Here is a 25,314-nt window from a genome sequence, read left to right as displayed (position 1 = left end):
CACGTTGTACCATACCTTTATTTGTCAGGACATGCATTTTTTCTCATTTGCACATAGCCTTACGCACATGCAAATATATGTACAAATACAAATAAAAAATGTTTCTGGATAATAGCACGTAACTGGAAAATCCGATCAGGTGACAAACAAATATTTATGATGATATTGTCTGTACTTCTGATAGACAGTGTGCTTTTGCAGTTTTTGTTGTTATAGAAGTGGCAGAAAAATCAAAGTAAATCTGATTATTTTTTGTGGAAAGGGAAGTAAATATCTGTGCACACAGAGCAATAGAACTAAATGCTGGCAAATATGGTAATATAAAGTAGTTTTCAGCTTTGCTGTTGACATGCTAAACCAGAATACAGTGTGTCTTCGGGGCGGCTCATCCTCTTGGCTCCTGAGTGTCTGCTGCCGTATTGTACAGTAGCGTAAGTCAATTCCCTGTTCTAAAAGAAAAAGCAGATTTCCACAGTCTTATTTATCTTGTCACTCATTATAGATGCATTATCAGTGGCTTTACTCTGTTTTCAATTACCTGATTTATTGACACATCATCATTTTCATCCCCATCAGTAGTCTGTATTTGTTGAGATTTTCTCCCTGTTTAAAAAGAGATATATAATAGTTTGAGAATTCATATTTCAAAGAGAAAATGGCATTGCTTGTTGCCTTAAAAAAAGAAATGTTCTGATATTACAGCATTTTTTGATTAAGGAAAAATTCAAATAAAAATACAGTTCTATTACACTATTGATTCGGCAATTCTTACACGATTCTGTAACAATATTATAAATGAATGCTCTTTACAGATAAATTAATCAAAATGCTTACCCTTTTTCCACAAGCAACAAAGCAGTATATTGATGGTAAGACTTATTGCCAATATTACTGCAAGACTGATTTGAATGAATTGTATTTTCTGGCTCTCGTTTGAGTCTGCTTGAGAATAAAAATAGTTATTTGGTTTTGTATTTTTGTAAGGAGAACATTATTTAGGTCTGTTTTCTCTACAGTTCAACTTTACAAAACTCTTGACTGTGAAAACAAATACAAGTACCGAAGAAATGATCAAATGTTTAAACTTACCAGGATTCAGTTTAGGAAAATTTCCAAATAAAGCCTCTCCACATGTGGCCAGTGCGCAGTAGTGAACTCCAGCATCTGAGGAACTAAACTGTTTCTTTGGGAGGTTGTACACGCAGGTCGGTGAAAGACAGCCAGCTTCAGAGCTCTCCACACACTGATCACTTGTGTTTCCATGAATATAAATGGATCCTGGAGGAGATTCTCCTGATCCATGTCTGAACCAGTAGAGACGATGTTCACCTCCACCGCTCACAAACTGATTTTGGATTGAACACTGTAGAGGCACATTTACCGCCGACTCAACTAGTTCAAACTTGTGCAGCTGTAGATGAGTGGGTTTGCTGGTTTCTGCTCCTAGAGTGGATGATGTTTTGTATAAATAGCTGTTTTATTCCTAATATCATCAGTATAAACACTTTAACCTTAACATACACTGACTCACCTTTAATAACCAGACGAGTGCCATTTCCAAATTTTAGGATATTAGTGAAAGATGTTGTACAGTAGTATGTGGCTGAATCTGATTGTACGGTGTTCATGATCTTCAGATTAAAAGTGTCAGTCTCTCTTGACACTTTAAAATGACTTTTGTCAAATTCATTATGAAATTGGCTTTCTGGTGAATGGAGAAGTGAGGAAGCGATAAGACGTGGTTCTTCTCCAGTGATTTGCTTGTACCATGAAGCCAGACTTATTTGTTTTGTTGAAATGGAGCAGGACAATACCACTGTATCTCCTTCATGAACTAATAAAACCGAATCCAGTTGTATGATGTTTCCATAAATTGTCTCAACTGTTAAAATATTACAATCTTTAGATCTTTAGAAAAGCATTAACATTATTTCTTAAATTTATGTGAATATTATTGAAATTGCACTTACAGACTTCATACAAGAGAAAGATCATCACACAAAGCTGTTTGTTCATTTTATCTCCATCCAGATCATTCTCTGCTCAGGCTAAGAAAATTACAGTATCTCACACAGAGTTAACTGTTATATGCACTTATACCTGATAAGATCACATGATTTTCTAAGTCAGCAAATCATGCTCATTTCCTGGACTTGACACAGTTTTAAGTGCAGTGGGCTTCCAACCACAGTTTAAATTAATTCTGTAAACAAAAATGTTTGATCCATGTAAAAAGTACCTGGATGATATACTTCCCATTTTTTCCAAAAAGTGAACATTTTATATGTTCTCAAACTAAAATTATAAAATGATACCAATTTTTTTTATTCTACACATAACATATCTATATTTTACTATTAATTATAGTTACAGGTACATTCTATAAAGAGAATAACATTTTTCTTCCTCTAACAAATGTTTAATTCTTATGAATATTAAAAAAGCTTGTTGTAAGGGATTATCTGTGTTCTTTGTCTGTTTGGGTGGGTTTTCAGTAGTTTTTCACTATAATCTGTCGACCAAAGTGGGTTGTTCCTGCCCAGTCTTTCAGCCCTCACAGCCCTTCAGCTCCTCTTATGCTGAGTTCGCACATCTACTTGGATTCGCCCTTGGGCTCATGTGTGCCAGTTAAACCCTGGAGTGTGGACCTACTAGCTCCACCCAGACCCTCCAGGCCCAAAACTCCACCTCTTCCTATCGAGCCGTCGGGTCCTCTTTGGCTCCTCGCCCCCTCGGCTCCACCTGGTGGCCCTCTTGTCCCTAAGGCACCACCTTTCGGGTCTTCAGCTGTGTTTCGTCCCTCCACCACTTTGGCTCCGGTGGGCTCCTCCTTCCCTCCAGGGTCCGCCTTGGTCCTCAGTTGCTCACCTTTGTCTCAGTCCTCCGGCACCCTGGCTCCACCTCGGTTGCTTGTAGCTATGGCTCCGGCCTGTCCCCCAGGACCTTCTGTGTCGCCCGGCCCCTTCTGTTTGTCATCTTTGCCTGGGTCTCCAGAGCGAGCAGCTCCATCTCCTCCCTCCCTCAACACCTTCACCTTCACCCTTTCAACACCCCCACCAGAGAGTTATTTTGTTTCTTGTGTTCTGAGTGTTTTGAGTGCTGTTAAATAAATAAATGCTGCAAATAGATCCGTTCCCTCACCTTTATTGCAACCGTAGGTGACAGCAGTGCTAATAGATCGATTTGGGTCACATGTATTAGCACTGTAACCTTTGACATAGAATATCCCTGTCCATGGTCCTGAAACTACACAATTACTCTGTAATTTCTGATGCTTCGCTGATTTGTCAGCACAAAACGCAATATAATATTTTGATGCACCATAATTAGTTTTCTACAGCAAATAAATTGAATATGATATAATCATATCATAAAGCAATCACGTATGATCATCTTTGATTAGCTACCATGAATGGAATGAATGTAAATATTGTCTTTATCACCTTTTCTTCATTCCGCAGTATAACTAATCAATAAAATACATAATAAACGTAAATAATTTGTGTATTTTTTAAAATATATATTTTTTATTTAATTAATGAGTCTATGGTTTTAAAGCAGTTTATTACTCAACTATGGATGAACAAGGCCTACACTTGAAAAACAACTTAAAGGTGAAGTAATTTGTTTAACATGTTAAAATCTCCTATCACAGTTTATGCAGAGATATTACTATGTTAATATGAAACACTGTGGCTCAAAACATTACTTTCTGTTGTTTAGCATTCTGACACAGCAACATTGGCTTGACCAATGGTGTGAGTTTGAGGCAGGACTACCTGTTTATCTCAACAATAGAACCTCTGACATTTATTATTATTCCATTTGCAACATACACTACTTCGTTTTTAAATAAAACCTTTTACGCACATGCATTTTTCATACATGCACACTTTTCAATTCATACCTATTTTTTGTCTGCCATAGACAGATCAAACCAAGACAAGAACATTTAGTTTGCTCTTAAACAAATATACTATTCATTTACACGAACAATGAGCCGGTAAGCATCAGAAAGGTGGGGTTTTAACATATGTTCATATTAGTAGGCTAAACTGTACTTCTGGAAACTGAAAAGCTTTGTCATGCAGTGCTCCATGAGAAGAAATGTAACACCTGAAATCAAAAGTCTTTGTAGTTCAGTCTTTTACATGTGGTAGTGATAAACAGACTCAAAAACTATGCAAATGCATGTGACTGTTTTTGACACCTTTTTTTTTTAGCAACATCAGATGCTGTGGAAACTTTTGACCACTAAGATTGAGCTCCAGTGAAGGCTGCCTTCTTGATCTTTCCATTCTATTTTTTACTTTCATGCACTGACCACAAACGCAACACAGAGACTGACGGTCTGCACTGTGAACTCAAAGTTGAGATTGCTGATCTGTAATGCAAGTTTTTATGCAATTAAATAATAATAAAATAAAATACAGCACTCCCTTATTGCATTTGCTATATATAAATAGCCTTACTCTTTAAAGAAGCATAAAAAACAAACAAAAAAGGAAGCAACTTTTAGTGTTAATTGTGTGATAAAATGAAAAATGAAAAACTGTATTTTCTTTTTTAATTCCTACAAGCAGAACCTAGAGGTTACAGAAATTAGCCATAAGATATCAAGCCCTCGGAATATCTCTGATGTAATATTCTAACTTGCAATGTGTTGTTTTGTTCTTTTTGCTCATGCAGTTCCTCCTGTTTTCAGCGGCAGTTGGAGCCGAATACGGTATAAGGTATGAATAAAGTATGAAAGCAGTATTGAAAAATTATAAATGTTTAAAAGTACAATATGGGTGCGTCTCAAACGGATAAGGCTGTGTTCTTCCTAGTCCAGTCCATCTGAGCCTTCTCTGAGTCCTCCTCTGCATTAAATGCTAGAATAAAACAGTCTAGTAAGTGTGCATGGCTAAGTCACACATGTTCTTGTGTGACTTAGCCATGTGACTTACTTTTGCCTGGTTATTCTTCCTTTTAGTTTAGATCTAAGAAATATTAAAATAAAAAAATTCAACAAACAGTAATACCATAAAAGTGGGACAAATTACAAGTAACCATTCACATTGACTCTAAAAAAAGAATTAATGATCACACGATTAATTCTATTTAAGCTAAAATGATTCAAATTATGCATTTTGATTACAGTTAAAAGTATACAAGATAGAAAGCTGATCCGCTGATGTTCACTGCAGCCGTTTGTGCTCTACACTAAGCAGTTTCTTCCTGTCGCTCACACAGCAGGATATGATGAAACGGTCTAGTAAGTGTGCATGGCTAAGTCACACATGTTCTCGTCGCCACGGTCATGGCAGGATAATACTATTCAAATTTGTAATATTTACTGGCTTTCTATTAATGCAGTGCTGTGAATGACAGCTGTCTGTGGTCTCCCAGTGGTTTAGATTATTGGAAGTTTATTTTTAAGGGATTCATTTACACCAAAACAAAATATAACATGTATCCCTTAATCTCCGAAAACATTATTTTTACCTTATATTTCATAATGAACTCCGACAAGGTCAGTGCACCTTTTCTCTATTTACGGATTGTCACGACACACACGGGACAGAAGATCCAATTTGCAGCAGTTTATTAATATAAGGGTAATCCAAATCGTAGTCTTCCAGGCAGGGGTCAAAATCCAAATAATCCAACTAAACATGAAAACAAAACACAAACCAACAAGAAAACCGACCAAGGAAGTGGTGACATCTAACAACGAATCCGTACACATACTAACACAGGCAGGGAATATATACACAGATCTAACAAGACTAACAATGAACAGCAGAGCCGGAGCCTGTGTCTGCTGTTCCAGAGCCGGAGCCAGTGTCTGCTGTTCCAGAGCCGGAGCCAGTGTCTGCTGTTCCAGAGCCGGAGCCAGTGTCTGCTGTTCCAGAGCCGGAGGCAGAGCCAGTGCCCGTTCCAGAGCCGGAGGCAGAGCCAGTGCCCGTTCCAGAGCCGGAGGCAGAGCCAGTGCCCGTTCCAGAGCCGGAGGCAGAGCCAGTGCCCGTTCCAGAGCCGGAGGCAGAGCCAGTGCCGTCTGCCTTCCTGGACCTGGACTATCTGGAGCGTCTGGCCCGGATCCTGGACATACCCGTGTCTCCTGTTCCAGAGCCGGAGGCAGTGTCTGCTGTTCCAGAGCCGGAGGCAGTGTCTGCTGTTCCAGAGCCGGAGGCAGTGTCTGCTGTTCCAGAGCCGGAGGCAGTGTCTGCTGTTCCAGAGCCGGAGGCAGAGCCAGGGCCTGTTCCAGAGCCGGAGGCAGAGCCAGTGCCTGTTCCAGAGCCGGAGGCAGAGCCAGTGCCTGTTCCAGAGCCGGAGGCAGAGCCAGTGCCTGTTCCAGAGCCGGAGGCAGAGCCAGTGCCTGTTCCAGAGCTGGAGCCAATGTCTGTTCCAGAGCCAGTGCCTGTTCCAGCGCCAGAGCCAGTGTTTGTTTCTGTGTTTGTATCTGTTCTTGTGGCTGTTACAGTTTTGGTGTCTGCTCCTGAGCCGGTGTCTGTTCCTGAGCTAATGCCTGTTCCTGAGCCAGTGCCAGTGTCTGTTCCAGAGCTGGAGCCTGTTCACGTCACGTCTGCCTTCATGGACCTGGACTATCTGGAGCGTCTGGCTTGGATCCTGGACATGTCTGTGTCTGCTGTTCCAGAGCCGGAGCCTGTGTCTGCTGTTCCAGAGCCGGAGCCAGTGTCTGCTGTTCCAGAGCCGGAGCCAGTGTCTGCTGTTCCAGAGCCGGAGCCAGTGTCTGCTGTTCCAGAGCCGGAGGCAGAGCCAGTGCCCGTTCCAGAGCCGGAGGCAGAGCCAGTGCCAGTGCCCGTTCCAGAGCCGGAGGCAGAGCCAGTGCCCGTTCCAGAGCCGGAGGCAGAGCCAGTGCCCGTTCCAGAGCCGGAGGCAGAGCCAGTGCCGTCTGCCTTCCTGGACCTGGACTATCTGGAGCGTCTGGCCCGGATCCTGGACATACCCGTGTCTCCTGTTCCAGAGCCGGAGGCAGTGTCTGCTGTTCCAGAGCCGGAGGCAGTGTCTGCTGTTCCAGAGCCGGAGGCAGTGTCTGCTGTTCCAGAGCCGGAGGCAGAGCCAGTGCCTGTTCCAGAGCCGGAGGCAGAGCCAGTGCCTGTTCCAGAGCCGGAGGCAGAGCCAGTGCCTGTTCCAGAGCCGGAGGCAGAGCCAGTGCCTGTTCCAGAGCCGGAGGCAGAGCCAGTGCCTGTTCCAGAGCCGGAGGCAGAGCCAGTGCCTGTTCCAGAGCTGGAGCCAATGTCTGTTCCAGAGCCAGTGCCTGTTCCAGCGCCAGAGCCAGTGTTTGTTTCTGTGTTTGTATCTGTTCTTGTGGCTGTTACAGTTTTGGTGTCTGCTCCTGAGCCGGTGTCTGTTCCTGAGCTAATGCCTGTTCCTGAGCCAGTGCCAGTGTCTGTTCCAGAGCTGGAGCCAGTGGCTGTTCTAGAGCCAGAGCCGGTGCCATCTGTTCCAGAGCCAGTGCCAGTGCCAGTGCCAGTGTCTGTTCCAGAGCCTCTGCCATGGCCGCCCGAGGGGTCTTCACCGCCCTGGCCGCCCGATGGACTGTCTGCTTCGCCCTGGCCGCCCGATGGACTGTCTGCTTCGCCCTGGCCGCCCGATGGCGGGTCTGCTTCGCCCTGGCCGCCCGATGGACTGTCTGCTTCGCCCTGGCCGCCCGATGGACTGTCTGCTTCGCCCTGGCCACCCGATGGACTGTCTGCTTCGCCCTGGCCGCCCGATGGACTGTCTGCTTCGCCCTGGCCGCCCGATGGACTGTCTGCTTCGCCCTGGCCGCCCGATGGACTGTCTGCTTCGCCCTGGCCGCTCGATGGACTGTCTGCTTCGCCCTGGTCGCCGGCTAAGTCGTTATTTCCCGTTTTTGTTCCCCTTCATGGACCTGGCCCACCATCCCTCCCCCTGATCCTCCACCATTCCACCTCCCTCCTGAACTCTTGTGTTGTGTTTTAGTGTTGTCGTGGAGCGTCTGGTAGCCGCTCCGTAGAGGGGGGGTTATGTCACAGTGTCTGGTTGTGTTCCCTTGTTTGTTACTAGAGGTCCTTGTTATCACGGTGACCTTCACTATTGACTTCATTTCCCAGTATTCTGTCTGTCACTGTCACTCATCAGTTCATTGCACTCAGCTGTTCCCCGTCATCATTGTTCCCAGCTCTGGAACAGACACTGGCACTGGCTCAGGAACAGGCATTAGCTCAGGAACAGACACCGGCTCAGGAGCAGACACCAAAACTGTAACAGCCACAAGAACAGATACAAACACAGAAACAAACACTGGCTCTGGCGCTGGAACAGGCACTGGCTCTGGAACAGACATTGGCTCCGGCTCTGGAACAGGCACTGGCTCTGCCTCCGGCTCTGGAACAGGCACTGGCTCTGCCTCCGGCTCTGGAACAGCAGACACTGCCTCCGGCTCTGGAACAGCAGACACTGCCTCCGGCTCTGGAACAGCAGACACTGCCTCCGGCTCTGGAACAGCAGACACTGCCTCCGGCTCTGGAACAGGAGACACGGGTATGTCCAGGATCCGGGCCAGACGCTCCAGATAGTCCAGGTCCAGGAAGGCAGACGGCACTGGCTCTGCCTCCGGCTCTGGAACGGGCACTGGCTCTGCCTCCGGCTCTGGAACGGGCACTGGCTCTGCCTCCGGCTCTGGAACGGGCACTGGCACTGGCTCTGCCTCCGGCTCTGGAACGGGCACTGGCTCTGCCTCCGGCTCTGGAACAGCAGACACTGGCTCCGGCTCTGGAACAGCAGACACTGGCTCCAGCTCTGGAACAGCAGACACTGGCTCCGGCTCTGGAACAGCAGACACAGGCTCCGGCTCTGGAACAGCAGACACAGACATGTCCAGGATCCAAGCCAGACGCTCCAGATAGTCCAGGTCCATGAAGGCAGACGTGACGTGAACAGGCTCCAGCTCTGGAACAGACACTGGCACTGGCTCAGGAACAGGCATTAGCTCAGGAACAGACACCGGCTCAGGAGCAGACACCAAAACTGTAACAGCCACAAGAACAGATACAAACACAGAAACAAACACTGGCTCTGGCGCTGGAACAGGCACTGGCTCTGGAACAGACATTGGCTCCAGCTCTGGAACAGGCACTGGCTCTGCCTCCGGCTCTGGAACAGGCACTGGCTCTGCCTCCGGCTCTGGAACAGGCACTGGCTCTGCCTCCGGCTCTGGAACAGGCACTGGCTCTGCCTCCGGCTCTGGAACAGGCACTGGCTCTGCCTCCGGCTCTGGAACAGCAGACACTGCCTCCGGCTCTGGAACAGCAGACACTGCCTCCGGCTCTGGAACAGCAGACACTGCCTCCGGCTCTGGAACAGCAGACACTGCCTCCGGCTCTGGAACAGCAGACACTGCCTCCGGCTCTGGAACAGGAGACACGGGTATGTCCAGGATCCGGGCCAGACGCTCCAGATAGTCCAGGTCCAGGAAGGCAGACGGCACTGGCTCTGCCTCCGGCTCTGGAACGGGCACTGGCTCTGCCTCCGGCTCTGGAACGGGCACTGGCTCTGCCTCCGGCTCTGGAACGGGCACTGGCTCTGCCTCCGGCTCTGGAACGGGCACTGGCTCTGCCTCCGGCTCTGGAACGGGCACTGGCTCTGCCTCCGGCTCTGGAACGGGCACTGGCTCTGCTTCCGGCTCTGGAACGGGCACTGGCTCTGCCTCCGGCTCTGGAACGGGCACTGGCTCTGCCTCCGGCTCTGGAACGGGCACTGGCTCTGCCTCCGGCTCTGGAACAGCAGACACTGGCTCCGGCTCTGGAACAGCAGACACTGGCTCCGGCTCTGGAACAGCAGACACTGGCTCCGGCTCTGGAACAGCAGACACAGGCTCCGGCTCTGGAACAGCAGACACAGACATGTCCAGGATCCAAGCCAGACGCTCCAGATAGTCCAGGTCCATGAAGGCAGACGTGACGTGAACAGTCTCTCGCTGGGCAGACGTGACGTGAACAGTCTCTCGCTGGGCAGACGTGACGTGAACAGTCTCTCGCTGGGCAGACGTGACGTGAACAGTCTCTCGCTGGGCAGACGTGACGTGAACAGTCTCTCGCTGGGCAGACGTGACGTGAACAGTCTCTCGCTGGGAAGACTTGACGTGAAAGGTCTCTCGCTGGGCAGACGTGACGTGAACAGTCTCTCGCTGGGCAGACGTGACGTGAACAGTCTCTCGCTGGGCAGACGTGACGTGAACAGTCTCTCGCTGGGCAGACGTGACGTGAACAGTCTCTCGCTGGGCAGACGTGACGTGAACAGTCTCTCGCTGGGCAGACAGAACGCGAACAGTCTCTCGCTGGGCAGACGCAACGTGAACAGTCTCTGACTGGGCAGACGGGACGTGAACAGTCTCTGACTGGGCAGACGGGCTGTGTCTCCTCCTTCTCCTCCGGACCACCGGACTCAGGACCACCGGAACCGGGACCACCGGAACAGGGATCATCTCCCAACTACATCCTCCACTGTGACCTCCACGGGACCCGCGAAACTTGACCAACCAGGTCCCCTTAAAAAACTCCCTTCTCTCCAGCTCGGTGGCTGGGGAGGAGATATTAAAAAACATACCGCTGTATCTGAGTTGATGGATTCGGTCTGTCACGACACACACGGGACAGAAGATCCAATTTGCAGCAGTTTATTAATATAAGGGTAATCCAAATCGTAGTCTTCCAGGCAGGGGTCAAAATCCAAATAATCCAACTAAACATGAAAACAAAATGCAAACCAACAAGAAAACCGACCAAGGAAGTGGTGGCATCTAACAACGAATCCGTACACATACTAACACAGGCAGGGAATATATACACAGATCTAACAAGACTAACAATGAACAGCTGGGAACAATGATGACGGGGAACAGCTGAGTGCAATGAACTGATGAGTGACAGTGACAGACTGTTATGTGGATGGCTGATGAACCCAGGCGCAGACAGTATGCAATCACAGAACGTTTATTGTAGACAGAAAACAGGGGAAAACAAAACCCACGAGGGGGTAAAACAAGGACAACTCTGACGAGGGAAGACTAAACTAGACTAACACTTGACAAACTAGACTATAAACTAATAACAGAAACAGGATAAGTAATACACTAGACAAAACTCTCCAAAGGTACTCACAGGTAAGTTAGCAATGACTCACACAAAGTATGACAAAGTCAAACATCAAACAATGAACCGCACAGGACAGCAAACACAAGGGGATTAAATAGGGAACACTAATGACGAGGACAGGTGAAACTGACTAGACAATAATGACAAGACGGGGATAACAAGGGGGCGGGGTAACGTGATGAGACAACACAAGCACATGGCCCAAATAATTGGCCATGCGCTTGAACACAAAACATGGGTCTGCCATGATCCTGCCACAAGACTGGAGAAATCAAAGACCTGAAGGCAGAATCATGACAGAACCCCCCCCTTAAGGAGCGGCTTCCAGACGCTCCTCAAAGGGAAACTAAACACAAGACAAGACAGACCGTGACATAGATAAAAACCAACAAAACATGGAAAACACTAATAAAGGCAAACATGAAAAAACTATAACAGGGTTGGGATGAAACAACAAAAACAACATACAAGGCAGAGAAGGTGGAGGAAACACAGAGTTCATGGGGGAAGGTCCAGGGAAGATGGGAGGACTTGGGGTCTGGGGTCCACAGGATGAGGGCTGAGGACGAGGACTCTGGGCAGGTTTAGACGGAGACACACAAGGAGAGGTCTTGGGGGAAACAGTCCGGGGCTTAACGATGACAGGGACGGCCGGGGAAACACACACAGGTACTGTAGGTGACTGGACAGGAAATTTGACTGGGAAAACAGGAGGCAACAAAACAGGGGGGGTATCAGGCGGTTGAAGAGCAGGAACAGGCGGGGGTGCTGCGCTCTCGGCGGCAGGCGTGGGTGCTGCGCTCTCGGCGGCAGGCGTGGGTGCTGCGCTCTCGGCGGCAGGCGTGGGGGCTGGAGATGAGACAGGACAGACAGGGGGTTCAAGAATCGCGACAAGACGAGACAAGTAGTCAGAAAGGGCCTTGGCGGCAATGATGACGGGCATCTCCTGACGAGCCGAAACTGCTTGCAGGACCTCCTTAGCGGCTCGATCGGCCGCAACTCTCTCAGCAGATACTGGGTCAGCGCTTGCAGTAGAGGGCACTGGGACGGCGCTTGCAGTAGAGGGCTCTGGGACGGCGCCTGCAGCAGAGGGCTCTGGGACGGCGCTTGCAGCAGCGGGCTCTGGAACAGCGCTTGCAGGAGCGGGCTCTGGAACAGCGCTTGCAGGAGCGGGCTCTGGAACAGCGCTTGCAGGAGCGGTCTCTGGAACAGCGCTTGCAGGAGCGGGCTCTGGAACAGCGCTTGCAGGAGCGGGCTCTGGAACAGCGCTTGCAGGAGCGGGCTCTGGAACAGCGCTTGCAGGAGCGGGCTCTGGAACAGCCATCGCGGACTCAGGGAGAGACAGAGACGGAGTACAAGAGAACCCCTTCCTCCTCTTCTTTTTCCTGGGTCGCGGAGCAGAGGCCGTAGCCGGGCTTGTGACCGGTTGGGGAAGCACAGCAGGAACTGTGGTCTCAGTGGAAGAGGACTCCGAAGTCGACTCCCACGACAGCCGTCTCTCTCGTTTGCCACGGAGATCAACGGGTGCAGATGATGCCTCGGGAGTCGAGCTGGGATGAGTCTGGTTCCCCATAGTAGCCACGGCGAGGACGCGACCCTCCGGGATCACAGCCAGCATGCCAGGTGAAGACGATATGACGGGAGCCCGTGATTCCTTCCGTGACAAACCGGCCACCATCTCCCGGAAAGGGCGACGAACCAGCCTCTCCCGTTCGTCCAGAGGAGGAAGTTCCCTGAGGCCCGCGATGAGGTAACGGTTGAAGAGGGGGTCAGGCAAGAAGAACCTCCTCTCTTCTGCAACCCGCACGTACTCCTTCAGGGTCTTCTCACCCTGGGGGGGAATGGGAAGCTTGCCATACCAACTGTCGGTGATAGCCGACTGCCACCATAGTTCCGGGCTAGTCGGTTGGAGTATTGCGGGAACAGGCATACTGTCTGCTGGGTTCTGTAGTTGGCGGTTCATTCTGTTATGTGGATGGCTGATGAACCCAGGCGCAGACAGTATGCAATCACAGAACGTTTATTGTAGACAGAAAACAGGGGAAAACAAAACCCACGAGGGGGTAAAACAAGGACAACTCTGACGAGGGAAGACTAAACTAGACTAACACTTGACAAACTAGATTATAAACTAATAACAGAAACAGGATAAGTAATACACTAGACAAAACTCTCCAAAGGTACTCAGAGGTAAGTTAGCAATGACTCACACAAAGTATGACAAGGTCAAACATCAAACAATGAACCGCACAGGACAGCAAACACAAGGGGATTAAATAGGGAACACTAATGACGAGGACAGGTGAAACTGACTAGACAATAATGACAAGACGGGGATAACAAGGGGGCGGGGTAACGTGACGAGACAACACAATCACATGGCCCAAATAATTGGCCATGCGCTTGAACACAAAACATGGGTCTGCCATGATCCTGCCACAAGACTGGAGAAATCAAAGACCTGAAGGCAGAATCATGACACAGACAGAATGCTGGGAAATGAAGTCAATAGTGAAGGACACCGTGATAACGAGGACCTCTAGTAACAAACAAGGGAACACAACCAGACACTGTGACACGGTTATGACGAGACACACATGGGCAGGTGACGTATGTACGCAGTTTCCCACGAAAACCATCCCGCTCAGTCTAAAATATAAATACTTGTAATAGGCTTACCAAAGTGAATCAGGCTGAGAAAAATAAACAAGCTTTGGAAGAAGGATTGATGATGTATTGACTCATTTAAATTTAGTTAATTATGAACTTCAAAAAAGTTACATGGTGTACCCTAGTTTAATTATTAACATTAAATTGATCAACTATGAACATGGATGCTTATAGTGCATATTATGTATTTATTTAGACAACTCAAAGTGTGCATACACTCTGTGGTTTATATAAACACACATGAATTGGAGATGCACATGAGGGTATTTTTAGTGATAAGTACTTTATGTCCAGGAAGATCTCGTAGGCTTCTTGTAATTAACGTTCCTTCTGAGCAGGGTGAGCTATTTGTGTTTTTGGTAATGGAAAGGGATGTGAAGAAAAAAATTGCCGTAAGTATTTGTGTTGTGGTTTTGCTGAAGCAAGTGTTGTGGAAGAAAAATAAATGGTTCTTGTGGGTGGAAACTACTTAAACCATGATGTGTGCTCATTTACAGTGCAGAGCAAATGTCCTGGTCCACTTTAACTTTTTGACATTTTTTTTATTTTTTTTTAATAAAACATATGCCTTTTATTTTTAAGGCATATTTTCTGCCTTATTCTGTGATAAATAAAATAAGGTTTTATTTTTAGCACTTTTTAAATATTTCTACGGATATGTAGTCTATATATACTTGTGCCTGGTTATGCTTTCTTTTAGTTTAGATCTAAGAAATATAAAAAACTAAAATTCAACAAACAGTAATACTATAAAAGTGGGACAAATTACAAGTAACCATTTACATTTTTTTTTTCATTATCACACGATTAATTCTATTTAAGCTAAAATTAATCAAACTATGTATTTTGATAACAGTTAGAAGTATACAAGATACAAAGCTGATCCGCTGATGTTCACTGCAGCCGTTTGTGCTCTACACTAAGCAGTTTCTTCCTGTCGCTCACTCAGCAGGATATGATGTAATTCACTCGTTCCGCCCCCGTTTCAGTTTGACACGTTTAGCCTGACCACTTTCCATTATATCTCTTCCTCTCTTACTTTTCTGCTGGACTTGGATGAAGTGAAGAGATTTTCCTGGTAGGAGTCATGTTTTGTTCATTAATCATGGGTAATGGGACAGAGAGCTTGTGCCACACAGCGAGAAGGGAAAGGGTTAAGTATGGGCGTAGAACATAAGCTATTGCAGAGAAGCTGGCAATAGAAAGTTAGCTTTGAAAGCATGAGATCCAGCCCTCCCTTCATATGCATGTTCACATAGAGGTTTTCATTGGCCAATGTGAATAAATCCAGATTTAAATTGAAAGAGACAAGATAGTCTATACACGACCTGGCGTTTTATTCTTATCCAAAACGAGATGATGTGAATATTATGGAGCGCTAAACACTCATTTAATGTACTGTATGTTTCATTCATACTGGAAAGACGCCGTCTTGCAGAAAGTCAAAAATGGACTAAAAAAAAAAGTATGAGACAGTATGTATTAACTTATGACGTTCCAGGAAATATGGACAAGGGCATCCAGCTATTGCTGTAGATGAATAAAAAGCAGAAACATTTTGACTGCTGAAACGTGAAGTCAATAAACACACGATTGCGACAATTGATGGTTTATGTGTGTATTTCAAGCCATCTCAGGGTATTTTAACAATAAAGTTCATGAATTAGGCAGTGCTAATTGGCAGCCTTTTTTACAGTATAGAAACTATAAAATAGCATATTTTCTGCCTTATTATGTGATAAAAAAAAAACAAGAACACTTTATTTTGATGGTCCCTTTTGAACATTGCGTTGACTATAAGTAATTTTGCAACTACATGTCAACTAACTCTCATTAGAGTATTAGTAGACTATCTGTTTAATATCTGCTAACTCTTTATTGTGATGATCCTCCAACAGACATTTTACTGTCTATAAGTAACTTTGCAAGCACGTCAACTTATTCTAACCCTACCAGTCGACTAATACTCTACTAACACTCTAAAGTTAGTAGACATGTAGGTGCAATGTTACTTATAGTCAACAGAATATTTTAAAGGGGCCATCAAAATAAAGTGAAACCATACAAGGAAAATAGAGGAAAACATATTACAGAATACAAATTATTGGTTCAGCAGTGTATTTGATTTTTTTAGCCAACTAAAAGAAAGAGATAAGAAAAAATAAAAACTGTCAATTAGACAAAGGTCAGAAAAAAACTGCCATTACACTTGACATTTCTGTCAGCCTCACTTCTGAAAAGATGGTTACTCCCCTAGAGTTGAGTAGGTGTTAAATAGGCCAAAGTTACTGCTGGCAGTCTCATGTATGTCGAATGAAAGAGGGCTGACTAAAGCTGGTCTGTTGATTGAATCTAACCACAGCACTGGTGTAATTGGGCTAACTTTCAGACCATGTGGTTTGTGGTGCATCTTATCTAACGTTAATGAAAACCAAAGAGAAGCTAGTCTGTTTCTTTTTTGTTTTTCTGGAAAAATTAGACACTTTATTCACATACAGTACATTAATACACATTAAGAAAGAGCTCAATGGCAAAACAGAATAATGAGATTTAAATTTCATAATTATTTCAGAACATAAAATACGACATTAAGAGGGGCTCTGGTTAGCAAACAATATTAGCAATTACAAATACAGTACAGAAATACAGTAGAAATACAGTTCCGGTACAGAATCGTTTCATTTCAGTCCAGAGTATTCTGTCTGCCATTGCCTCTCCACTCTCTGCTGTCTTGAACTTTGTGAATTTGTGAATTTTACGGCAGCATAATTCACATCAGAGGTCCTGTGGTACTAAAAATAAAAAATATATATAGAAGTTTAGAAGTAATAAACATTTCCATGAAGTGATGTATACATCACCTACACCTCTAAATACTTGACTTTTAGATGCACATATAATTTTGTCTGTCCATGTAACACAAACCTGTGCCATTGACTCTGTTGCGTGAACTTGCTGAGATGTTCGGCCTGTTATAAGATGAAATATTAGACGAGTTTTAGTACTTCAAAATGGCATTGTGAAAGGGAATAATACAAAATACCGCATAATTTGCACTTTTATACGATATTTTAGTCAAGTTAGTGTTTACCTTTGGTCTTTGTCACGCAAAGTAGAACATTAGTGATGAAGCTTATGACCAGCAATACTGCAAGGCCAATGAGAATGTAGAACTGCAAGTGCTGGCCTTCATGTCCATCTGAAACAATAAAATAACTGAATTATGCCCTGGAACTATATTAGTGGTCATAAGTGAAGTCCGAAAATAGACATATTCACCCTTTATTCAAATATTATTAAACATTTGTTAAAGGTTTTTGCATAGCAAAAAAGAAACATATTGCATAGTTGTGCTTGTAGTCAATCGTTTTATTTGTGACGAAGCAATTAAACATGCCAAATTGTGCAGACCTTCTTGTTTTTTTATTCTTTTTTCCCCCTTTGCATAGTACAATAGCTGAAGTTTGCCCCTTTTTGCCAAATGATTTTGTCCTTCATATTTATATATATATAATTTTTTTTCAAATCACTTTTGGCCACTACTGTCACGGTGTGGGTTTTGTGTCTTGTTCCTTGTTCTTGTCTGTCATGTGATTCCCTGTTTGTCATGTGATCCTGCCATGTGTCTTGTCCCATGTTCAGCTGTTCCCCGTTATGTTGATTAGTCTTCCCAGGTGTTTCAGTTTAACCACGCCCCCTCGTTATCTTGTTTAGCTTGTGTTCCCTTGTATTTAAACCCTGTGTTTTAGTTCAGTCCTTGTGAGTTCTTGATGTTGTTATGTTTGCTATTCCTGTCTTCGTCTTCGTGTTCCTGTTCTGAGTTCCCTCGAGATTACTAGTTTGTTAAATAAAGTGCTTGCGATTGGATTCACTCTCTGCTTCATTCCTGCCAGTACGTAACAACTACTTTATGTACAACAGTATGAAGCATGCAAATAATTTTCTATATCAACAATAACCCCTTTTAAAATGCTATATGCACACGAAAGTAGTCTGTTGTATTATACAGTGTTTTTGGTCATAAATGGACAGTTTTTGTTTAGGCATTACACTAGAAGCACCCTGAAATCACACAGAATTAAGTTACTGCATCATCATCCATTAAACGGGGCATTAAGATGTATGCAATTTCTTGTATTTACCACACTTACCGTCAATTTCCAGATTAATTCCTTTTCCAAATAAAATCTCCCCACATGTAACCACAGCACAGTAGTAAGCCCCAGGGTCGATGTTTCTCATAGAGAGATTGTAGACACAGCTCCTGGAAGGAGAATCCGTCACAGAGCTGTTTTTACAACTTTCTTGAGTGTAAATGATTCCTGGACTAGATTTTCCTGAACCGGGTCTGAACCAGTAGACCCTGTGTTCGCCTCCACAACTCGGTTGTTCATTTTGGATTGTACATTGCAGAGTCACATTTCCATCTGATGATGATGTTCCAGGTCTCTGTTCCTGCAGAACATGAATCCGGTTGGATTTAGAACCTATTGAAGGAATATAATGAATTTAAGGCTGAAAAATGTGATTAATGTCAGAAAGGGTTAGTCTAAATGTTAAACACTCACCTCTAAGCACTAGATTAGTTCCAGCTCCAAAGTAGACAATGTTAGTAAAAGAAGCTGCACAATAATATGTGGCTGAATCGGATTGTACAGTTCTTTCAATAGTTAGATTAAAGCTGCCAAGACCTGAATTCACTTTATAGCGCTTTGTCTTTTCGATCTCATCATGAAGTACACTGTCTTGAGACCAGTGATATGAAGAGGCTACAAGAGCAGGTTTTTCTCCCAGAGTCTGTTTGAACCACATGACTCTATTCACAAGGTCTTTGGGGTGAAAGCAGTGAAATGTCACATCATCACCCACTTGAACAGTTACATCCGCCATCTGCAAAATACTTCCAGAATATCGCATTGCTGTAAAATATTTAATTGCAGTTATTACATAAATCCGTAGACCGATACATACACGACATAATGAAAATGAAAGAAAGCTCAAGAAAACCATTACTGTTGTAAATTTGTACTTACATGCTTTATAAAAGAGAACAAATACAATGAAGAGAATGACATACATTTTCACATATGATCTCCAGGGCACAAACTCAGAAGGTTAATTCTCGGTAATCTTTTCTCTGCTTCGATTGGAAGCTCTGTGACGTAATTCTATTGGCTCTCTGAGCTAACAAGTCATTTCCTTGTTCAACTTACTTTTAACACTGATGTGCTACATCACGGAATAATCTTTAATGTAAATTATCTGTTCTGATATTCATATCAATTTATTTAACATGATTAAAACTGACTAGAAATAAAGTTATACACATTTGGAATAACTAACATTGTGCAATACACTCAATACACAGATAAGCTATACATCAGACAAAGGAAACTTTCTCTTTATAACACATGTCAGAGTAGGGCCAATAGCTGATATATGTGTACTCAAGCAAAGCAACATAAATCAGTTTAATCTTAAAATATTGTGATGAATAGGTTACATACTTAACAGTTTACAAGTGAAAAGGGTCAAATTTCAGTGGTATACAACAAACAATTCTGGGAGTGTTGGGAGATTATATGTACTGTAAATCTTTATATAATGATGAATGAATATTGTATAAGTACATTTACATTGACATATGTTGTAAATCAAGGTAGAAAAATCTGTTTTTCTATTTTTGTGATCCCTCACTGCCATCACCTGGTAGCTTATAATAGTAGTTTTCTACACTGTTGTCACATGACCTCATCATGTTTCATGTTTAAAATCACTGTTGGCCGGTTTCACAGACGAGGCTTAAGTCAAGTCCCAGTCTAAAATGCATGTTTGAGCTGTCTTAATTGAAATCAACTTGCATATCTTAAAATATGTCAATGCCATGGTTTTTGTCTCAAGATTCATACTAGCAATGTTTTTTTAAAAGGCACATTTATAAAAGCTACTTAAAGGGATAGTTCACCCAATAATGAAAATTAGCCCATGATTTACTCACTCTCAAGTCATCCTATGTGTATATGACATTTTTCTTTCAGACGAATACAATCAGAGTTATATTAAAAAATGTCCTGGCTCTTCCAAGCTTTATAATGGCAGTGATTGGTTGTTTCTGTTTTGAAGTCCATAAAAGTGCATCTATCCATGATAAAAGTGCTCCGCACAGCTCCGGGGGGTTAATTAAGGCCTTCTAAAGCGAAACGATGCGTTTGTGTAAGAAAAATATCCATATTTAAAATGCAAAGTATATAAATACATACTAAAATAATAAAACTAATAAAACTAATAAAACTAGCTTCCGGCCAAACGGACATACAGATTCGGCATAAGCCTAAAGCGCAACCTATGGGAGTAATGCGACGTACTGCGATATTTACACTACGCCATGACGCACTACTCTACTTCGAACGTCATAAAGTTTTAAATATGGATATTTTTCTTACACAAACGCATCGCTTCATGCTAAATGTCCTAATTGAACTAAGGCCTAAGCCTGGCTTAATCCAAGCCTTATCTGTGAAACCGGGCCTACAACATGTTGACAATTAATTTGCATTGATTATTATAAATGATTTATCATTGCACATCATTATTTTTCTCTTCTCTAATGACATATTCTACCGTGCGAGGGCGGGGGAACCTGTCACTCACATGAGATCGACCAATAGCAAACCACAACCATCCAATCAATTGCCAATGTACAAAAGCAAGTCCTGTCCTAGATCTTTTTTTCGTTGCAATGTTTCATGTGACTTTTTCAGGTGAAGTGCATCCTGTTCTCATATTGGAAATAAAAATGTCTGGTCTGCATTAATCCAAATGTAATCCAAATGTACTTTTACTATTCCAAAGAAAATTTACTTTTCTTTTTTTTTTTTATCCTACAACTCAGTCACAGTCACTAATCCCCACTTATTTTTCAAGCCTTCCGCTGCAACTAAGGAAACCAGTTCCATGATTTGTATGGGAATTAACCCCAAAAAACATTTTTTTCTCCAAATGCAGTATGTCACATTACGGAAGTAAAATGTGTTACAAGTGCTGACTCATGTTGAATTTAATTCTCGGCAGTCTGATCACATCATGATGAGTAAAGAAGCATGTCACCTCTGGTTTCCTTAGTCGGGGACACTTAATATTCAAAACTATTATTGATTTGGCTGCACTGACACTATTGGAGAACTGAACTAAGATGGACGATGACATCACTGTTTTCTGCAGAAAACATGAAAATGAACTAATTTAATTACTGATTATCTTTACATGGAACTGAATCTACATGGAACTGACTTCAGCTGAACTATGAGACTATTTTCTTTTTCTGTTATCACTGTAAAGCTGCTTTGAAAAAATCTGTATTGTATAAAGCGCTATATGAATAAAGGTGACTTGACTTGAATGATATTTTAAATATCATAGTTGATATGTCCTGTACTACATTCACTGGAAACGGAAGGTCAAATCGAGTGCATCACATTTTGAGATTAAGTATTTAACACACATGCTCTGTTGTAGAGGAAGTAACCATACAGTGTCGGGGATGAATAACTGAATTAGAGAAGGTTGACCTAAAAAAGTTGTGATGTTTATTCAAGTTGATGAACACACTACTTTCACATCTCGGTTCACCTTTACAGGATGTGGTTATGCTTTTATATAATTTTGCACGTTGTTTCTCTTATACAAAAATGTTAATGTTAACACTCACAGCACGTTTCTTGAAAAAACACGTTTAACACGTAGCATGATAAGCTGAGACGCACCAAGTGCATAGAAAGTTTTATCATTAGAGACATTAGAGGTATTTTTTAATGCACTCCTGAGGTTTGTGTTATATATTATGATACAATTTGACAACCAGTAGCAATAGGTTTCAGATATTATCGCGCAACATCGGTCTAGAGTACAGCGTCTCCTCTGAGGTCCTCTTTCTCTGACCTCTTTTTGTGGAAAGGTTCAGGGCAGCATAGTTAATGTCATCAGTGTTGCGGTACTAGAAGAAAGAATTAAGAGACTTTTTTCAGCACTCTTTTCAATTACACGAGTTAACTGTTATTCACACATTTGATTCTCCTAACCTCAACTCTGGTTGTATCTCCATTAGTAGTCTGGATTTGTTGAGGCGTTCTAACTGTTAGAAGTCAAATAAACCAGTACGAAAAGAGTTATTCTATTATATAAACACATACTTTCTAATATTAGGATAATTATTATTGATAATAATACTTGTACTGAAATGATATCACTTAAATTGAGAAATAACTTACCTTTTCTTCTCACTGGTAAGCAGAGCAACAGATTGATGGTAAGGCTGACTGTACACACCACTGCAAGGCCAATTAAAATAAAATACTGCAGACTCTCATTATTAAATTCATCTGAAAGACAATAAACATTATGCAACTTTATAAATCTACATAGTGTGTTATGTTATAACTCATATTTAGTTAAATTAAGTTTAATCCTCATGCAGGAGTATGATTATAAAAAGCACAACATTTATTATATTCATACTTTGACTTCATTGTTTTCTTTAAAAGGGAATTTACTTTAAGCATAAAATGAAAAGGTTTCCTACAATTAAAAGAAAGACTTTGTTTTTATGACTTAAGACATCCATCTATCGTTCTATTTTCTATCTATCTATCTATCTATCTATCTATCTATCTATCTATCTATCTATCTATCTATCTATCTATCTATCGTTATATCTATAACTATTTTTTTTTTAAAAAGCATGTGTACTTATCTGTCTTATCTAATTCATCTTTGAAACTTGGCATTATACTGCAAATATTACTCTTATGATAAATGGTTTGCTTTTTCACAAGCCGCTTTGAATAAAAGTGCACTTCTCAAAAAAATAAGGCAATTACCTTCAATGACCAACGTTGTGCCGTTTCCAAATAAAACTTCTTCACAAGTTACCACAGCGCAATAGTACATTCCAGCATCAGAGAGACCCACATTCATCTTGGGGAGGTTGTAGAGACAGCTCTGCACATTAGAAGTGGAGGCTGCGAGGGTCTTTCCACACTCGCTGTTCGTGTCTCCATGAGTGTAAACCATTCCTGGATGGATTGTGTCTAAACCCTGTCTGAACCAGTACACTAGTTGTACTCCTTTATCACACATTTTCACTTGCACTGAGCACTGCAGAGTCACATTGCTTCCTGGCTTGATAACACCAACCACAGGCTGTTGTATAACAGCAGCTTTTGGGTCTGCACCTAGAAGGGAGGGGAAAAACAATTGACATTGACAATAAATGTAATCACCCATCTTTATAAAAATAAAAATGTTTTACAATCCTCACCTTTAACCAACAGAATAGTTCCTGTTCCGAAGGAAACAACATTGGCAAAGGAAGTGGCACAGAAGTACGTGCCTGAATCAGATTTCAAAGTCCTCGGGATGGTTAAGTTAAAACTATCAGCTGTTCGCACTGAATGAAATCGATGAGTTTCTTCAAAGTCTGGAAAAAATTCATTCGGTTGAGAGTGGTGATATGAAGACACTACTGGGACAGGTTTCTCTCCAAGAACCTGTTTATACCATAATGCTCGGTGTAACTGATCATCTAAAATAAGACAGGATATCATCACACTGTCCCCCTCTTGAGCGGTTAAAACCTGATCCACATGAGCAACACTGCAATTATATTCACCTGTTGGGAAAATAAATAACATGGTTGGCTAAGACGGCATGTAAATGTTTAGTTAAAGAATTATCAAATAGTTTGTTTATTGTGAAAAGAAAGAATGATTAAAAAAAGCTTTCTTATTTTGTACTTACAGACTTCATGAAGAAAGATAAAAAGTATCATGTAGATGCTGCTATCCATTTTATGTTCTTCTTGGGTCTTTTGCACTTCTGTCTAAATGTGTTACTCGGTCTTTGTATCAATATGCTTTCTGAGGGTTTCATCATGTGACTCTACTGGCTCTTTGCATGCACAAATCACTGCCCGTTTCCTGAAGTAAACTGCTAAGTAAAGTATGTAAGCAAATGCAACTTGCAGACATCTAATCTAAAAACTATTAGTTTTTCAAAAATAAAAACTATTACTAAAAACTTAATATTTATTCAATACTTTATGATACATCAACTATAAAACAAAATGAATGAAATATTGTGGGACAACTATATGGTATGTGACTTTATTTAAAGATGATTTTAGTTGTATAAGGAATATAATTTCACCAGTGGAAGCCATTGCAAGGTATTGCTAACACATGTTTTTACTGTATAAGAGTACATCTATGTATATGTGTTTGTGTACTAGTGAAATCTGACTGCCATCACCTGGATGTAACCAGTAGTACATTTCTATATGTTTCCATAATGCTGTAACAGTGATTAAGATAAATACATACCATCTACTATATCTCTATTTTCCATGTTTGGGTCATTTTGGGGTTAATTTGAAATAATACAGATATTTTTTGTCTATTGATTACAAGTAATTTGCTTTGAAATTTTTCCCTCCTCATTAGCAAAATGCCACCCCTCTCCATGGTGCTGAATTTAATGGTAAATTATTGTAAACACAATTTATGGATTTTTTTCATGTTTTAATGTGTAAATTTAAACATAGTAATGACACGCTGAATTACATGGCGGCGCATTGTCACATAAATGCTAAAATAAGATGAAAGCCATATAAGACAACAACATAAAAGAAAATCTATAAAAGACGGTAACAGAAGTCTCTCCTTCATCACTTTGTCGATCAAAATACAAGACTTCATCTTGCAGCTGAATCTTGTGATGCTCGTATTATTTGTGACCACATGATAAGCGACATTCATTTAAACAATTTACAGACAAGCAAAAGTCTAAAAGTCGATCTTATTCACAGTTACAACATGACAACCATTAAGAATGAGGAAATCCTTGTTTTACACTTCCTGTTTGCGAACAGATGCATAGACCACAGAATTGACCTCTTTGTGGCGTTTTATTTTACGTGTAGGCTGGTCTGAAGAAAACTTCAGCGATGCATAATTTTCAGAGTCAGCAGTCTGATGAAAGAATACAATTTTGACAACACTCAGTAATGTTATATCAGTGGTGTAAAGTATTTGAATAAATGTAATTAGTAACTGTACTTAACTATCTTTTTGGCTACTTTCTAGTTTTACTGAGAAACAAAGATATTTGCACTACATTTTTTAGTATATGAGTATAGGTACTCTTTACTCCAATACATTTTGCATGGAGCCTAACTTTTTCTGCAGCAGTTTATTTCTGCTACAAAAGAAGGGATATCGCCATCTAAAGGGAACTGAAGGTACTATATCTTATGCGTTTCGCCCTTACTCACCCAAGCTTGTCAATCAAGCTACTTTACGTAAATGCGAGTGCATTAGCAGGTTGTTGCTGAACCGCAGTTTTTTCACATATAAGCTATGAAATGAGGATATCAGCCGAACCAGCATGTCCAGTGCAAGTAGCCTTTAACTATTTCTTTCATTTATCCATTATATAGAAGATACCTTTTTGAAGGATATTGGTTTAC

The 25,314-nt window shown here is 42.4% G+C and overlaps 3 protein-coding genes across 6 annotated transcripts; all 3 read right to left on the bottom strand.

Annotated features, from left to right (window-relative positions):
* Window positions 1–2,069, bottom strand: LOC143737098 (uncharacterized). 3 transcript variants are annotated; one of them, XM_077228052.1, is made up of 6 exons: window positions 1,971–2,069; window positions 1,532–1,882; window positions 1,090–1,443; window positions 835–939; window positions 539–603; window positions 1–449 (listed from the first exon to the last, which is right to left on the bottom strand). In XM_077228052.1, the coding sequence occupies exons 1-6, from the start codon at window positions 2,014–2,016 to the stop codon at window positions 333–335; spliced, it is 1,038 nt and encodes a 345-aa protein (XP_077084167.1). In that variant the 5' UTR covers window positions 2,017–2,069; the 3' UTR covers window positions 1–332. The 3 variants fall into 3 exon arrangements, with proteins under 3 accessions (XP_077084167.1, XP_077084166.1, XP_077084168.1); XM_077228051.1 differs by having other exon boundaries at window positions 2–449; window positions 835–942; window positions 1,971–2,061; XM_077228053.1 differs by having other exon boundaries at window positions 319–449; window positions 539–599; window positions 877–942; window positions 1,971–2,054.
* A 14,174-nt stretch (window positions 2,070–16,243) lies between these two features.
* LOC143736993 (uncharacterized) lies at window positions 16,244–19,007 on the bottom strand. Of its 2 annotated transcripts, XM_077227862.1 has the most exons (6): window positions 18,827–19,007; window positions 18,362–18,712; window positions 17,945–18,280; window positions 16,885–16,992; window positions 16,719–16,762; window positions 16,244–16,585 (listed from the first exon to the last, which is right to left on the bottom strand). In XM_077227862.1, the coding sequence occupies exons 1-6, from the start codon at window positions 18,870–18,872 to the stop codon at window positions 16,472–16,474; spliced, it is 999 nt and encodes a 332-aa protein (XP_077083977.1). In that variant the 5' UTR covers window positions 18,873–19,007; the 3' UTR covers window positions 16,244–16,471. The 2 variants fall into 2 exon arrangements, with proteins under 2 accessions (XP_077083977.1, XP_077083976.1); XM_077227861.1 differs by having other exon boundaries at window positions 18,362–19,007.
* Window positions 19,008–21,356: 2,349 nt separating this feature from the next.
* Window positions 21,357–23,709, bottom strand: LOC143736994 (uncharacterized). The gene is made up of 6 exons (XM_077227863.1): window positions 23,589–23,709; window positions 23,110–23,460; window positions 22,670–23,023; window positions 22,061–22,171; window positions 21,872–21,924; window positions 21,357–21,786 (listed from the first exon to the last, which is right to left on the bottom strand). Exons 1-6 carry the CDS (start codon window positions 23,635–23,637, stop codon window positions 21,667–21,669), a joined length of 1,038 nt encoding a protein of 345 aa, XP_077083978.1. The 5' UTR covers window positions 23,638–23,709; the 3' UTR covers window positions 21,357–21,666.
* Window positions 23,710–25,314: the final 1,605 nt, after the last annotated feature.

This window comes from Siphateles boraxobius, unplaced genomic scaffold (genome assembly GCF_051911475.1).
Source record: "Siphateles boraxobius isolate OS27281-9 unplaced genomic scaffold, OSU_SipBor_1 130, whole genome shotgun sequence".
Taxonomy (NCBI): Eukaryota; Metazoa; Chordata; class Actinopteri; order Cypriniformes; family Leuciscidae; genus Siphateles; species Siphateles boraxobius.
The sequence above is the reverse complement of the archived record's forward strand: the minus strand, read 5'-3'. Positions and strand labels throughout refer to the sequence as shown.

Bases quoted from the DNA above. Each gene is read 5' to 3' on its own strand.
- LOC143736994 (XM_077227863.1), bottom strand. From the start codon at position 23,637: ATGGATAGCAGCATCTACATGATACTTTTTATCTTTCTTCATGAAGTC. The intron at 23,024-23,109 runs GTGAGGATTGTA...CCTCCCTTCTAG, and splicing joins AACTATTCTGTTGGTTAAAG to GTGCAGACCCAAAAGCTGCT. The intron at 21,787-21,871 runs GTTAGGAGAATC...TCTTTCTTCTAG, and splicing joins GAGATACAACCAGAGTTGAG to TACCGCAACACTGATGACAT.
- LOC143736993 (XM_077227861.1), bottom strand. From the start codon at position 18,872: ATGTATGTCATTCTCTTCATTGTATTTGTTCTCTTTTATAAAGCATGT. The intron at 16,993-17,944 runs GTAAGTGTGGTA...TTATTGTTTCAG, and splicing joins AATTAATCTGGAAATTGACG to ATGGACATGAAGGCCAGCAC. The intron at 16,586-16,718 runs GTTTGTGTTACA...TTTTATTTTTAG, and splicing joins CAACAGAGTCAATGGCACAG to TACCACAGGACCTCTGATGT.
- LOC143737098 (XM_077228051.1), bottom strand. From the start codon at position 2,016: ATGAACAAACAGCTTTGTGTGATGATCTTTCTCTTGTATGAAGTCT. The intron at 1,883-1,970 runs GTAAGTGCAATT...ATATTTTAACAG, and splicing joins CTTTCTCTTGTATGAAGTCT to TTGAGACAATTTATGGAAAC. The intron at 604-834 runs GTAAGCATTTTG...CTTTTTAAACAG, and splicing joins TTGTTGCTTGTGGAAAAAGG to GGAGAAAATCTCAACAAATA.